This window comes from Macaca thibetana, chromosome 7 (genome assembly GCF_024542745.1).
Source record: "Macaca thibetana thibetana isolate TM-01 chromosome 7, ASM2454274v1, whole genome shotgun sequence".
NCBI classification, from domain to species: Eukaryota; Metazoa; Chordata; class Mammalia; order Primates; family Cercopithecidae; genus Macaca; species Macaca thibetana.
In genome coordinates this window covers 26168327-26183709 of record NC_065584.1, presented here as the reverse complement: position 1 = coordinate 26183709, position 15383 = coordinate 26168327, and the positions used below count along the sequence as shown (strand labels likewise).

Sequence of the window (15383 nt, the reverse complement as noted above, 5' to 3'; positions counted from 1 at the left end):
CTGTTTCCTCATGTGTGAAATGAGAATGACATGACTAGTACTGACATCCTGGAGTATTAAAGATTAAATTCAATAATGGATGTGAAACACTTAGCACCTGTCACATATTGTGGTGATGAAGACCCACAGATGAAAACAGCCTCTTTCAATTCAGTCTTTCATTCATACTCATCTTAAAATTCATTTTACGGCCGGGCGCGGTGGCTCAAGCCTGTAATCCCAGCACTTTGGGAGGCCGAGACGGGCGGATCACAAGGTCAGGAGATCGAGACCATCCTGGCTAACATGGTGAAACCCCGTCTCTACTAAAAATACAAAAAAACTAGCCGGGCGAGGTGGCGGGCGCCTGTAGTCCCAGCTACTCAGGAGGCTGAGGCAGGAGAATGGCGTGAACCCGGGAGGCGGAGCTTGCAGTGAGCTGAGATCCGGCCACTGCACTCCAGCCTGGGCGACAGAGCGAGACTCCGTCTCAAAAAAAAAAAAAAAAAAAAAAAAAAAAAAAAATTCATTTTACACTTCAGGGTCTGGAAGATAGTCGGTGATTAATAGAGGCTGGTGAATGAATGCCCAAATGAAACCTTATGTTATAAACTTTATTTTAAATTTTGAGACAGGGTCTCACTCTGTCACCCAGTTTGGCTCGCTGCAATTTCCACCTTCCAGGCCCAAGTGATACTCCCACCCCAGCCTCCCAACCTTCCAAGTAGCTGAGACTACAGGCGTACACCATCATGCCCAGCTAATTTTTTTTTTTTTTTTGGTAGAGGCGGGGTTTCACCATGTTGCCTAGGCTGGTCTCAAACTCCTGACCTCAAGCGATCTGCCTGCCTCGGTCTCCCAATGTGTTGTGATCACAGGCGTGAGCCACTGCGCCTGACCCCTTATGTATAAACTTTAATATTGACCTCTGTAGCATAAACTTTGTTTGTAAATTATTTGGAGTCAACCATTTTAGGACAGTGGAATGTTGTCATTTCCACCAGGAAGCCTTGTAAAGGGTCTGGTGTCAGTGGAATAAAAAGTCAATTTGGTTTCTTTTGGCACTTAAGACCTCCCACAGCTGGACAGGACCTTGAGGACCATCCCCACCCAGTGTCTTGATGCCTATGAGAACCCTGTCCAGCAAATCACTTGTCTGGGGCCACCCACCCAGTGTGAGGACCCGACTGCAGTCCAGAACTTTCTCGCTATGGCATCCTTCCCGTTTTCCTTTGCATTTTAGGGCCATTCAGTGGGGCTAGGACTGACCATCACTAATCTCTTTTGTGAAGGGATTGGGCAACTCAGGAGAACCCATGCGAGGATCAAACGGTTGGTTGTGTCTCAATCTCTTTTCCTTTTTTTTGAGACGGATTCGTGCTGTTACCCAGGCTGGAGTGCAGTGGTGTGATCTTGGCTCACTGCAACCTCCACTTCCTGGGTTCAAACCATTCTCCTGCCTCATCCTCCCAAGTAGCTGAGATTGCAGGTGCGCACCACCATGCCCAGCTAATTTTTGTATTTTTAGTAGAGAGGGGATTTCACCATGTTGGCCAGGCTGGTCTCGAACTCCTGACCTCGTAATCCACCTGCCTCCGCCTCCCAAACTGCTGGGATTACAGGCGTGAGCCACCACATCTGGCCATGGACCTTTCCCTTATGCCTCTATCTGATCTGTCATACTGGCCTGCACTGAAATGGTGACTCACAATTAAAAAGCCCCTTTAAGGAGTGGCAACAGGTCAGATGAGATGGAGTTTCATTTCTCTGTAGTAAAGTTTGGGTTTCATCTCTGTTCATGGGTTTCTCCTCTGTTTAACTGCTCTAAGGCACAAATGTGCTCTCTTAACTCACTGTACTGTGTGGAGACTCAACAGATTCTTTGGTTTAGCTAACGTGAGAACACAAAACAACAGTCTAGTTATGAGGCTTTAACTAACTTTCAGTCTCAAATGAGTGATGAAATACAGATACCAATTACACAAACTTAAGGCTTCAATTACTTTTTCCTTCTTCTGAAATAATAAAGGCCCAGTGTGGGTGCTTTCACCTCAGCACATACTTCAGCTAGGGTCCAAAGATGGCTACAGGGAAAATACCCTGCTCTTCTCAGCTCTCACAGTCCTGGAAGTACATTTCCATGCACTGAAAGATGTAAGACGGGCTGGGTATGGTGGCTCACACCTGTAATCCCAGCACTTTGGGAGTGGGAGGATTGCTTGAGCCCAGGAGTTTGAGACCAGCCTGGGAAACATAGGGAGACCCTGTTTCTACAAAAAAATTAAAAAATAGCTGGCCGTGGTGGCACACGCTAGTAGTCCCAGCTATGCAGGAGGCTGGGGTGGGAGAATTTCTTGAGCCCAGGAGTTTTGAGGCTGCAGTGGGCTCTAATTAAGCCACTGCACTCAGCCTGGACAACAGAGCGAGACCCTGTTTCAAAAGAAATTAAAAAAAAAAAAAAAAAAAAGAGGTTTAAGATGCTACAAGCCACAGAACATTGTCCAAATGGTAAGTAAAAGAAAATACATGTACAGGTTGGAGAAATTCAAGTAAATTCTTCTTTTAGTACTTAAGGGAAACAAAATCAGCTGGAAGGCTCCCCAACTCCTCACCACCATGCACTCACACGCACGCACAGCCAGCGTTAGTCTCTACCCACTTCAGGACATTGCATTTAGAACAAAAAAAGTTCAATTAATCAAATTTTCCTAAGAAAAGCATCTACGGGCATAGCCACAGAGGAAGGGTGAGGAAACGCAGGTGTGCAAACTCTTGAAACCCACAGCTGTGCTTTCATATCCTGAAATAAATCTGTTTCCAAGAACAGAGGTTTCTGTTGCCCACATTTAAATCTTGAATCGTGTAAAACTCAATGACATACTCATGTTCGAAGTTAGCATCCTTACATGGGATACCTGAATCTCTTATCTCCCAAGACTTATGAGACATTCTTTCCAAGTCTGAGAGTTGAATTAATGAGGTTATACTGGGCGGTAGAGAGGAGGCAAAGGGAAACCGGATTGAGCAGCAACAAATTATATGAACATTCCAAATTCAGTTAACCACATTCCACTCACACGAGAAAAAATTGTGCAGTTTTTAGAAATGGGATTTAATATACAATTCAGCATTAACATTGTCATGTTTAAAAGAAATTAACCCAGATAAAAAGAATTTGGCCTCTAGGGAAAATCAGGAGTTCTACTCAAATTCTAATACCAATAATAAACTACTAGGGTGGTGAATTTTCAGGATCTAATGAAAAGCTTGTTCAATTCGATGGCGAAGTAGTGGCGTGACATGAGAAGGAATGTACAAAGCCCGTTACACAGCAGTACCTCCTTTTGAACTGATAGGTTCTAACGCTTTTTCTTATTCATAGAAAAATACCCAAAAAGTAAAAAATTTCCTTTTTTTTCATAGTTCCTACTTACAGAAATTGATTTTTTTTACTTGCATCTAATTTGTGTATCTGCTGTAACTTAATGTAAGCATACTTCTAAGCTGGTATAACCAACGTAAATTAGCATCATAAAGGAAGTTAGGGAAGAGGCTGTGTAGCTCATCAAGTTGCAGCCAGTGAAGATGGAGGACGTTCTAATGACTTGTCAGAAAGAGGCCAAGTGGTGAACAGGTATTGCCCCAGGTTGGATGGTCACCTGCTGGTGTTAAGGCTCTGACATCCGACTTCCCCTACAACTTTTAGGTCAGTCAAGGTCATCTGGGGTCACTGTGCTCCCACAAGTAAAATTTGAGATCTGACATCTCAGTTGCCATAATTTGCATCATGCAGGCTTTTTATCCAAGATCTAATGCTTCTAAGCTGGAACATTTTACCTCAGTTACCTCTTTGAGTTGCCTGCTGGGAAGCTGCGGCCCAAATTTGTAGCCCACTTCCAGCTGCATTTTGTGTACATGTTCACTCTTGATTTTGTGTTTTTCCATTTCTCCTTTACTCAGAGCATATTTAGTCTAAATAAATGTTATTGTGTTGTACGTGTCAAACATTTCCTGGCACAAGGCAATGCATAAACAAACTTTAGATAAATTATATTATCATCAGGCTAGAGTGAATCACGCTTACTACATATCACAGGCCGCTCAGGGCAAAGATGATCGGAGATTGAAAAGATAATCACATTTCTTAGCATATGCATGCTCTCCCTGGGGCAATACTGGACTTGTAAAACTCTGAATTTCAGGAGTTTCAAATGAAACATGAATTCAAATTGCCCCAAATGAATGTTTTCAGAAGCTTCTGAATTTCCAAAAAACATTTAAAAATGGAATCATTCAGCTTAAAAACAGTCTGTCTGGAAAGACGCCTGGTTGTGGTATATGACAGCATACAGGATAACCAGAGGTGGAATCTTTATTTCACAAGTTTCAAGATACAGTACAAAACGGATCTGTACATCTCTCTATGAACAGGGTTTGTTTGTTTACACAATTATATTACACTTCACCAACCTTTATACTGCATTTCATTAAATACAAAATACATTTACAAAAAGAGTCTACCATGGTGTTCCTTCACAATGCCAGCTTAAGGTCTTTTAAAACTTCCTTTTCTACATATTTATAGTGGTTATATCTTGATTATATCAACATTATGAGTTTTATGAGTTTATTTTTTAATCAGAGAGAATAGTGTCAGCCTGTTTCTCAGACCAAATAGGAAAAACAGCATGTGAGGTGATTCCCTGCACATAACCAAGGAATCCTTTTCATGCACACATCGGACTTTTACTTGTGCAAACAGTCACTTTAACATACAAATCATCTTTCCTTGGGATCGTTTTAAATTTTCTTGAAATACCAAGTGGGTGGAGAAATATAGCTTCTTTTCAATGAATACCACAAATTTAAAATCCAGATCGTGCCTCAGGCATTCAGGAGTGTTATATTTTCACTTATATTTGAGAGCGATGACCGATGAAAAATATTTGCATGAAAATAGAAATTTTCTTTTGTTCTAATCATTTCTTATATACTTCTAGTCATAATAATGTGTAATATATATACATATGAGATTCACTTTCAAAACAAGTATCAGCTGTCACTGAAACAAATATAACCCTGCTTGTCTTGGCAGGTAAAGGGGCTGTCATGACACATCTTGTTTTGAAATGTGCATGTTAAATGTTAGTCTGAACCTCTGTAAAGGAAGTTTTTGCATATGTAGTTGAGACATTAATGCACATGCTACCCACATAAAGAATTGTGTTTTTCATCTATAGGCCTGCATGCATACTTCCAAACACTGAAAAATGAACATGAGGATAAAAGAAGGGAGAGAAAGACAAAGCAAAAAAAAAAAAAAGAAAAAAATCCTATATATATATTAATGAAATACTTAAGTTTCCTGGAGGCATCAACGGCTCTTTAAATAAATCATCAGATCATCACCAAATCACTGGCAGGGGTTTCCAAAACTTCCCAATAGTACAGAGACAAAATGGCTTAGTGGTAAGACTCTCACATGTAAGGTAAAAATTAACCTAATATGCAGAAAAGTAACAAATCCTTAGGAGTATCAAGATTAATAATTTATAAATTAATCTAAGTGCTAAATAATAAATTTTGAAAAGGAGTCATCTTTGATTTAGTTTTTTTTTTTTTTTTGCCATTGACTACTAATCAAAAATAAGCCTCACCTAGAAAACAGATACTGAAACTTCAAACAGAGAGAGAGAGAGGAAAAAAAAAACCCGCCAATGCTACCTCTGTAAAATAAAATAGAAGCAAAATGAATAGTTTCAAGACAGTCGGCTAACCAACAAACCAAATGCATAAGAGAATACTAAACAGGGTATTACTGTCATCACGCTCGAAGGCAGGAAGACAGACTACAAAAGGTCTTAGGAGAGATGGGCTACCGTGGACAAATGAAGCCACACTCTATCTGTTAAGTCTAAATTCTAACATTAAAACTCCTGAATCCTGAGTTAGTTTAATGTCACTGACATTAACTAGCTTTAGTTACTGTCATTTTATTCAAATGGATGCCATTTGATTAGGTAAGTATTGAGCATTATTTTAGGAGAAAAACCAAACCCAACTCCTATTTGCTTAGGTACCATGTCCCATGAACACAAAAGAAGAAGAGAGCAAAGTATTTTTGAGACAGTCTTTAAGTGAAGCCATAAGAACTAAGTTATTTGAAAGATACCGTTCACAAACTGCTGGCAGCAAATGACCCAGGGTAAAACAAAGTGGAAACAAGCCAAGAAAAGGAAATTCAGAACATTAACAATAAAAAAAGGCAAGTGGTAAACTAATAAGAAGTGGGTTATTGTATGAAGAACGAGACTGCACTTTCCCATCCAGCCTTAGGTGGCACACACTGTTTTAAGACATGTTTTCTCAAAGCATGTACTCAATGGAGGAAAGGAAAGTTTGATATAAAAATCTTGCTGAAAGAAAAATGAGGGTGGACAGCAGAAGAAAAAAGTGAAAGTTGGTAGTCATCTTGGGTGGTTTTTCAACTTTTAAATAAATTATAACAGTTCTTTCTAAAGGAAGTGTGGCTGCTACCATGGATTACACTTATTTTGAAGCGGGGAGAAGGGGCCGTGGTGCAGACACCAAAGTACTGTACCAACTGAACTCAAATCTCTACGTGTCAGAGACCAAACAAGTCTTAGTATTTACAAGAGCTGCCTAAAGCAACATTACACTTAGTGGGGGTAGATTTCCTACCTTTCACAGATATGCTTTCATACATATGGTTCTCTTGGTGACCAACCCTTCGAATCTGGAAGCAATTATCTGAGAGGAAAGTTTTGCTTACCAGGTTTCCCATAATTCTCTAAACACAAAAAAGGTATACAACTTCACATTTAAAAGCCTTCATGTTCATTATAGACTAGTTAAATCTAGTTCTAACTACTACCCCAACTTCAAAAATCAAAGCAGTACACCTCTACAAGCAATAAACTTTTCAAGTTTTCTGGCAGATGAGGGATTCTGGGAAAAAAGCATGAAGGTTAGTATAAACAGACTGACATCAGTAGGCATAGAAAACCCGCTCAGATACAAATGCAGTCTCAGACAAGATACAGGCTGGTGAACACCACCATCTGACAATAAAATGAAATACAAATTCAGTTTAAGCTTTAATTCCTTCACGTGTGTGATTATGTGAACCTCTTCAGTTTTTTTCCCATACTATTTAACCAGACAATCCTGAAAATCAAGTAGCCTTGATTTTCCTAATGTTAGTAGTGAGAAAATGGCGCCTATGATAGCTAAGCAGTGGCTGGCTTTCTATTATAATATAAAACTATCAGAAATAAAAAGATACCTGAATAGTACAGAACAATATAGACAGGTTTTGGCTTTCATCAACCACTGAGTTTAATCCATCTTCGATTCTCTGAGTTTTAGTATTATAATAGTAGTCACTGTAAGCCATACCCTGGCAATGATATTTCATATTTAAAGAATTCAGGAAGGTGATGTGTTCTTTGTGCAAAAAGAAATGCCAAGTAAAATAAATCCTGGGAACAAATGCTTCAACTTTAGGAAAAGTGTGTCTCTGTCTGTGATCGTGGTACCCCAACCAGAGTTCGTTTTGTTTTCTAATTTCTCCCACTTAGTCCATCCTCTGGCTTCTGGATCAAGGCTCTGTATATTCAAAACAAACAAGCAAATTACAGAGTAGGTGGGGCAAATTCTCGTTAGCGCAAGGAGTCAGTTCACAAGGCTTTGTATATGTATATTCCATTCCAAAAAGTAAAGCTCACAAAAAGCTCCTTAACAAGGCCTTTCAGTCTTTGAAGGAGAGGAGTATGGTATACCGTATGACAATCACCAATAAGAAACCGCCCAACCTTCCCTTTTAAAATAACGAATATGCTGAATAAATCTAATTGCATGTGGACTGGTAAGAGCTTCTCAGTTGTCGCAGTTTCCAAAAACTTAAAAGGCAAGTTCTATTTTCAGACTTTCGAACACATTTAAATTTGCAACTAACTGGGTTTTCCTTTTTACACTGATCAGTTTTTAGTGTCGATGCACAATACCTTAAAGATGGTTGACATTAAGAACTTATGCACACTGAAATAATGACCAAAAGGATCCAAGAAAGATAGCTGGATACAGTAGACGTTACTTTGAGTGTCTCACATATGTTTCCAGAAAAGAAAAAAGAAAGCCACTGAGAGTTGTTATTCCATATGGCACTGAAACAAACATTCAGCTTAGTTTAGGTAAGAGTTACTTATCCCTGAAAATAAAGGCATCAGATTCTAAGCAGCTTTAGGAGTTCAATGCTTCCTTGTGCCGTGCCTCTTCCGGGAGGTGACCACTGATCCAAGGTCAAATGCAAGTGTTCCCAGCAGATAACTTCCTTTGCCGTCACTGATCAAGGCTGGACCCAGTGGCTGTTACTGTGGTGGCTGCTGCTCTGGTGGCGCCTCTTGCTGGGGTGGAGCTGGCCGTGGCCCTGGAGGCCTGGGTGCAGGCAAGTCTTGGTGCTGCCTTTGTCTGTAAGCTATGACTGTTCCCAACAGCAGCGCAATGATGGTCATGAGGTAAAGGTCCCACTCAGGTCCCAAAAGCTGGTCCATATCAAGTTGGGTGAACATATCCCGAATCTTAATGAAAATAATATAGAAACCATTATTATCACTAAAATGTCAGGCAAGGAACTGGGAAAGTTACATCACCAGAGATAAGTACAGAAACTAAAATAATTGGTTTTAAAAATGTTTTGCAATGTGTGTATGTGTATGTTTACAAGGGTTTTAAAAGCCTTCAACTGAAGCTCAAAATAATGTGTCTGAGGAATTAAGCTATTACTGTATAACAGAAGACATTTAATATAAAATGTTTGACAGTGTTCTTTCCATCAGTAATCCAACACACTAATTTTAATCATTTTTCACAGAAAATATTTGAAAACAAACACACACTGGGGCCAGGCACAGGGGCTCATGCCTTGTAATCCCAGCACTTTGGGAGGCTGAGGTGAGTGTATCACTTGAGGCCAGGAGCTCGAGACTAGCCTGGCCAACATGGCGAAATCCCGTTTCTACTAAAAATACAAAAATTAACCAGGCATGGTGGCGGGCATCTGTAATCCCAGCTATTTGGGAGGCTGAGGCACAAGAAATGCTTGAACCCAGGAGGTGGAGGTTGCAATGAGCCGAGATAGTGCCATTGCACTCCAGCCTGGGCGACAGAACGAGACTCTGTCTCAAAAAAAAAAAAAGAAGAAAAAAAGAAAAAAACAGTGGCGAGCCAAGGGGAGAAATTAGTATCTTGGCACAGCGAATCTACTGGCAGTGACAGCACACCAGCTGGAAAGCTCTGTTCCATGACAGTGGGGCCACTTCACTGTTCTCCATGTAATTGAAAATAGCAGGAATTCAACCATTTAATAGCTGAATAAATAATGCTTCTCAATTAGGATTTAACTAAAACACAAAATATTTAACATCTGAATTGCAACCTGAAAGTTACGTCCTTAGGCTATGATATTTTAATTGTTTTAATATCACTTATTTCTGACACTTTCTGACTTCTATTATACTTACCCATTAAGATAGTAAATATGGGGTATAATTTTTTTTTTTTTTTTTTTTTTTTTGAGACGGAGTCTCGCTCTGCCGCCCAGGCTGGAGTGCAGTGGCCGGATCTCAGCTCACTGCAAGCTCCGCCTCCCGGGTTCACGCCATTCTCCTGCCTCAGCCTCCTGAGTAACTGGGACTACAGGTGCCCGCCACCTCACCCGGCTAGTTTTTTGTATTTTTTTGGTAGAGACGGGGTTTCACCATGTTAGCCAGGCTGGTCTTGATCTCCTGACCTCGTGATCCGCCCGTCTCGGCCTCCCTAAGTGCTGGGATTACAGGTGTGAGCCACCGTGCCCGGCTGGGGTATAATTTTTAAAATAAAATTACATTTGAAGTATCTCTATAACACATTTGTAGGTACAAGTGCTAAATTTTTCTGGAAAAAAATGACAAGAAACCACTAATTGTGTTCTCTGGGGAAGAATCTGGGATGGGAGATTTGTGGTCTTCTGTACTGTTTGACTTTCTTACGATCACTACTTATTAGTCTTGTACTCTCTTTTTCTTTTTAGTTGGAATAGCTAGGTGGTAGGATTATGAGGCGTTTTTACTATCTTCTTTATACTTCTGTATTAACACAAATAGCAAAGATATAATATACCCAGTACAGCATACTGTTAAGATGAAGTCCTAGACCATAACCAACAGTGAGTAATAAAAACTGTGAGAGAGAAGGGTCTGCAATGGTACTGAGAGAGAAAGAGGAGGCTGCCACATGATCGGCTTTTTAATGAAAGGAACACAGATTGTTTCAGTTGGCAGTGGTTACAGCACACCTGACTCATGCTACCATGCAATTAATGTATAAGCAACTGGGAGGCCAGAGTCCCACAAGACCAGTGCTCTGGAGCCCTATCTGTGGAGGACTTCAGGTGCATGGACTAGACAAGTCCATTTCTTTTCACTGATGCTGGAGCAGCATGGACTACATTTATACCTGTGACAGACATGAGGGAAAGCCCGTTCTTGAATCTAATACTGAAAGCCATTAACAAAAGGGTGAAACATCACCCTTTTCTGGTCCTGAAGAAACTTCTCTTGTCCTGAATAAGCCTATGTTAGAAACAAGGGCTCTGAACATCTTGGGGCTTTCAGAGTGAAATGCTGCACCAGTTAATCCATTCTAGGAACTACAGTACTAGAAACAAAATATAAAGCTGGCAGAATGCAAGAATACCTGCATACCAGTATTGCCAACTAAAGTTGGTAATTTTGAAGAAAATGGGTAACCCACTTCCTATATAGGTTCTCCCATTAGCCTATTTAAATAATTTACGCTACTTTTAGAGAAGAAAATTCGGGTGGTGTTTTCAACTTAATGTTTCACTATCAGAAGAATCTGAAGTACAACAACCTGGGCAGGTTCTCAGGTTCTTCTTTCCTTTTTTTTTTCTTTTTCTTTTTAAGGGACTCGTTTGACTCACTGCCAGGCGGCCATCTGGTTTAACGTTTACTGAATTAAATACTGTTTCAAACTGCCGTCAGTCTCAGTTTTCCCTAAACCAGAAAACATCTGCCTCCATAAAAAATGCTTTAGCGTTAGGAAGTGTCAAACGCTATCTAAAAACTGCAGTAGCTGCTCTGTGCCTGCATTTATCCCTCCCCGATAAGGTGCTCTGGTACCTGAGCCGAGGGGAACAAGGGAACACACCTGATACCTGCAGGACACTCTTCCCTGTGCTTCTCAACTTTTGAAAAACAAACCTCCAGGACAGACCTTCCACCATTGATATTTTAATGAAAAGAGGCATGGACCACTTACGTTTGTTTCCCGTATGTACTGCAAGAAATAGACAACGCCCAATTTGCAGAGGGCTAGGAAGACTGGAACTTGTGCATCTGGGCTGGCTTCAGCTGCCATGTCATAAAAACGTTTTGCAAGGTGAATATCCTATAATATAGGTAAGAAACAAAAATGCATTTTCTTGTCAAAATAAGTAAAAATATTTAGTGAACATATTAGACAAATTTATTTTACCTTTGAGGTTTTCATTTTAAAATGAGTTTCCCTCACCTAAAGAAAAATGCCAAGCTTTACTTGGATAAAATTTGTTTAATTATCTAACTGCTTAATATTGAAAAACTTAATTAAAAAACTCATTTTCCCCCAACATAACATCTCATTTGCTGTGTAGATATGCTGGATACAGCCATGTATCTATGCATTAGCACTGTTAACCTAGAGATTTCCAAGGGTGACCTCTGAAACTCACACTAATTTTTTGCTACTGAAAACTTCAATCAGTGTTAGCAACGTCTGGTTTCAGTTTGGGACAGTGACCTTCAAAGTGGGGTAGAGACACTCAAGATTTTACAACAAAGGCCAGGCCTGATGGCTCATTCCTGTAATCCTAACACTTAGGGAGGGTGAGGCAGGAGGATCACTTGAGGCCAGGAGTTCAAGACCAACCTGGGCAACATAGTGAAACTGTCTCTACAAAAAAATAAGCCAAATTAGCTGGGTGTGGTGGCGCCTGCCTGTAGTTCCAGCTACTTGGGAGGCTGAGGTGGGAGGATCACTTGAACCCAGGAGGTGGAGGTTGCAGTGGGCTGATATGGTGCCACTGAACTCCAGTCTGGGTGACAGACCCTGTCTCCAAAAAAAGAAAAAGATTTACCAAGAGGTACTGGCATGGACATGTTAAGGGACTCCGTTCTGCAGTTCTGCAGCTTCCATATGTGCTTTTTCCTGAAAGGGATCTGCTGAGAATAGGCCTGTGTGCACAGCAATGTTTCTCTGCAAAAAAGGAGGCACAGCCCTTATCTACCCCACTCTTTCCTCAAGTGCATTGCCTTGGGGTGTAAAAACCTCAGGGGCTACCACCAGAAGAGATGCCTTGAAATACTGGTTCTGAAGAAGGCTCCTTTATCGACTAATTATAAACCCTTATTAGGGGATCTTGTGTTTCCTTGTGTTAGATCTTTCTGTAAGGGGTGAAACCAGTCATTCTTAATTTTGGCCCAGGCTGGAGTATTCTGAATTCAGACATGTAATAGAATGGGATGGTGGGAATTTTCACTTAAAAATCTCACTTCTACTCCCTATTATCAAAGAATACCAAACTCTTAAAGAATTCCATGAGACATGAGGAAGAAAGGTTAAAGACCAAAAATGACTCCCCCGCCAACATATTTAAATACAAGCAGTTATTTTCACCTATTCCTTATTCTTGTCCTTAGGGTGTGTCATTATTTAAAAAGAAGAGCATCTTCAAATAATGGTAACAATATGGTTAGTGTCTGAGTTTTTAGAAAAATATAACTCAAATGGTTTTTTGGACTGCTGTATTTTTCAAGATCATGGATCAAACTTCCTGTGATTCATACACTGGATGATTCACTGGGGTAATTAAATAGATTCACTAGTGTGTAGTTAAAACTTATCAAATAATATGATTTTTTTCAATTACAGTCAATCCTCATATTTAATATTTTCCTAACTATATTAAATGGGGGATTGCTTTTAGTAGCATGAATATTTTAAACCTCAAAAGAAAAAAAATACAAAAGGTGATCACGATGTCTTATAAAAAAAAGTAATGGAACCGGGTGCAGTGGCTCACGCCTGTAATCCCAGCACTTTGGGAGGCCAAGGCAGGTGACTCATGAGGTCAGAAGTTCGAGACCAGCCTGGCCAAGATGGTGAAACCCCATCCCTACTAAAAATACAAACATTAGCTGGGTGTGAGGGCAGGCGCCTATAATCCCAGCTATTCGGGAGACTGAGACAGGAGAATAGCTTGAACCCAGGAGGCGGAGGTTGCAGTGAGCCAAGATCGCGCCACTGCACTCCAGCCTGGGCGACAGAGTGAGACTCCATCTCAAAAAAAAAAAAAAAAAAGTAATGGAGTTACTGATTTTTATACATGATTATTTATTTTCATACATGATTATTTATTCTCAAAAGCTAAACAAAAGTTCCCTCCCCCTACTCTTATCAACGGAATACTATGCCTTTTATCATATTCTTTATTCACAAGAATTTCTATTATTAGTTATACATTGTAAATTAGAAGAGCACATTAATTTTCTTGTTTTATAACCTATTATAAAAACAAGAGTAGTTGTATCATTTTAATCTTGACTACAGTCAGTAAATTATTACTAGATGTACTCCATGAAAGCTATAACTTACATGTGATTTTTATATTAGTCTTGTTAAACTTCACTTGATTTAAAAATAAAGTCAGCTGGGTGCAGTGGCTCATACCTGCAATCCCAGCACTTTTGGAGGCCAAGGCGCTTGAGTCCCCAGGGGTTTGAGACAAGCCTAAGCAACACAGTGGTACCCCATCTCCATTTAAAAAAAAAAAACCAAAAACCCATCAGCCTTTCTGATAGAAGCTAAGTCTAATTTGGGACACTGGATGACTGGGTTTGACAATAAAGAGAGGCTTTAATTACTACATTAAGTGGCAGAGATCTTCCAGAAGTTGAATGTACTGAGTTTGCTGCTCCTAAGCCTTGACTGAACTATATGTAAGTATCTAATTTTAGTAATATTCTAAATATTAAGGTAAGTTTAAAATATAAACATTTACATACTAATTAAAATAAAACATCCAAATGTTAACAAAGCAGCAGCATTTTGTCAAGAAAATACTGCATTAGCAAAAAATGAACTTAACTTTCCCTCAATCCTTAAGCAGAGTTAGGTCAACAAAGGGCCTCTAAGTGACACAGGAAGGAGTATAATTAACAGCCCATTTCATAAGTCTTGGTAAAGCCTTTTATACTCTTCCTAGAAATTGAGAAAAGTGAAAGGCTCTAGTGTCAGGGAATGCATGTTTTCACAAGTCTCTCATTTCCAATTCTTTGCTTTCGACACAACTGAAGAGGGACCTATCAAGTGGTCAGGGGACTGATCATTAAAAATAATTTCTAATGACAAGTGACTCTGATTTTTGGCATCTAACTCTTAAGGCAGTTTGAAGAATTAAGTGCCCACGCTATAGTGAAACTCTTCCCATTTTTCATGTACATATTTATATGAATGACATTCTAGTGATACATTTTAAAAAACGAAAAACAGAATGCTAAATCTCAATTTTTAACAAATTATCTCATTAAAAGATGCATTTTCAATTAACAATACAAAAAGCAAAGTTTTATCAAAATGTATTTTGTAGATTTGACCAACAATGTATTAACTGACCAACTGTGACTAGTAATATCTCATGAATTTTTCTTAACACTTAGATCACTGGTAAAAAAATTCAAAATGAATTTATACACTTGTTTGTTTCAGATAAGTATGATAGAGTAATCAATAAAAGACCTAAGCATTAAAAACAATATATTAGTATTACATTCTACAGAACTCGTGGTAGAAAACATAAATTTAGGGAAACAGGAAAAGATATAACTTTCAATTAAAAAACTTGCTTGTATATTTCTAAAACATTAATAATGGTGGGTGAGTATTCAATTATTATTATTTAGAGTCTACTGGATATTTTAAGGGTAACTAACTTTATTTAAAAATGTTAATGATTAAAATAGCTAGAATTTAGACCCTTTGAAACTTAAGAAAAAACTGAAATGCCAACTTAAAAATGTACAAGGGGGTCTGTAGTTTTTCCAATTTCTTTTGAGGGCACACAGGCAAAACCTTAAGTCATGAGTCTAGAGAATGTCAGACTTCATTAGGAAAGTATAAGAATCAGAAATAAATTTATCATAATGCATTTAATTCATTTCAAAATAATTTGAAAAGAATAGAATTTGGCTGAAGACGGACAGATAGTTTCTCAAACAAGTAGTTATCAGCAGAGGCAGCACTGCACTTCCATTTTCATGAGTCTGTCTTCAGCTTAATCCCTAAAT

The 15383-nt window shown here is 39.2% G+C and overlaps 1 protein-coding gene across 1 annotated transcript in view; it reads right to left on the bottom strand.

Moving 5' to 3' along the window:
• Positions 1–4333: 4333 nt before the first annotated feature.
• The window catches only part of SEL1L (SEL1L adaptor subunit of ERAD E3 ubiquitin ligase), a 71480-nt gene continuing 60430 nt past the window's right edge, over positions 4334–15383 (bottom strand). Inside the window, exons 20-21 of the mRNA XM_050800151.1 lie at positions 11320–11448; positions 4334–8579 (exon numbers count right to left, since the gene is read on the bottom strand). Coding sequence (XP_050656108.1) covers positions 8370–8579; positions 11320–11448 — 339 coding nt within the window. The 3' untranslated portion in view covers positions 4334–8369. The remainder of the gene's footprint in view (positions 8580–11319; positions 11449–15383) is intronic.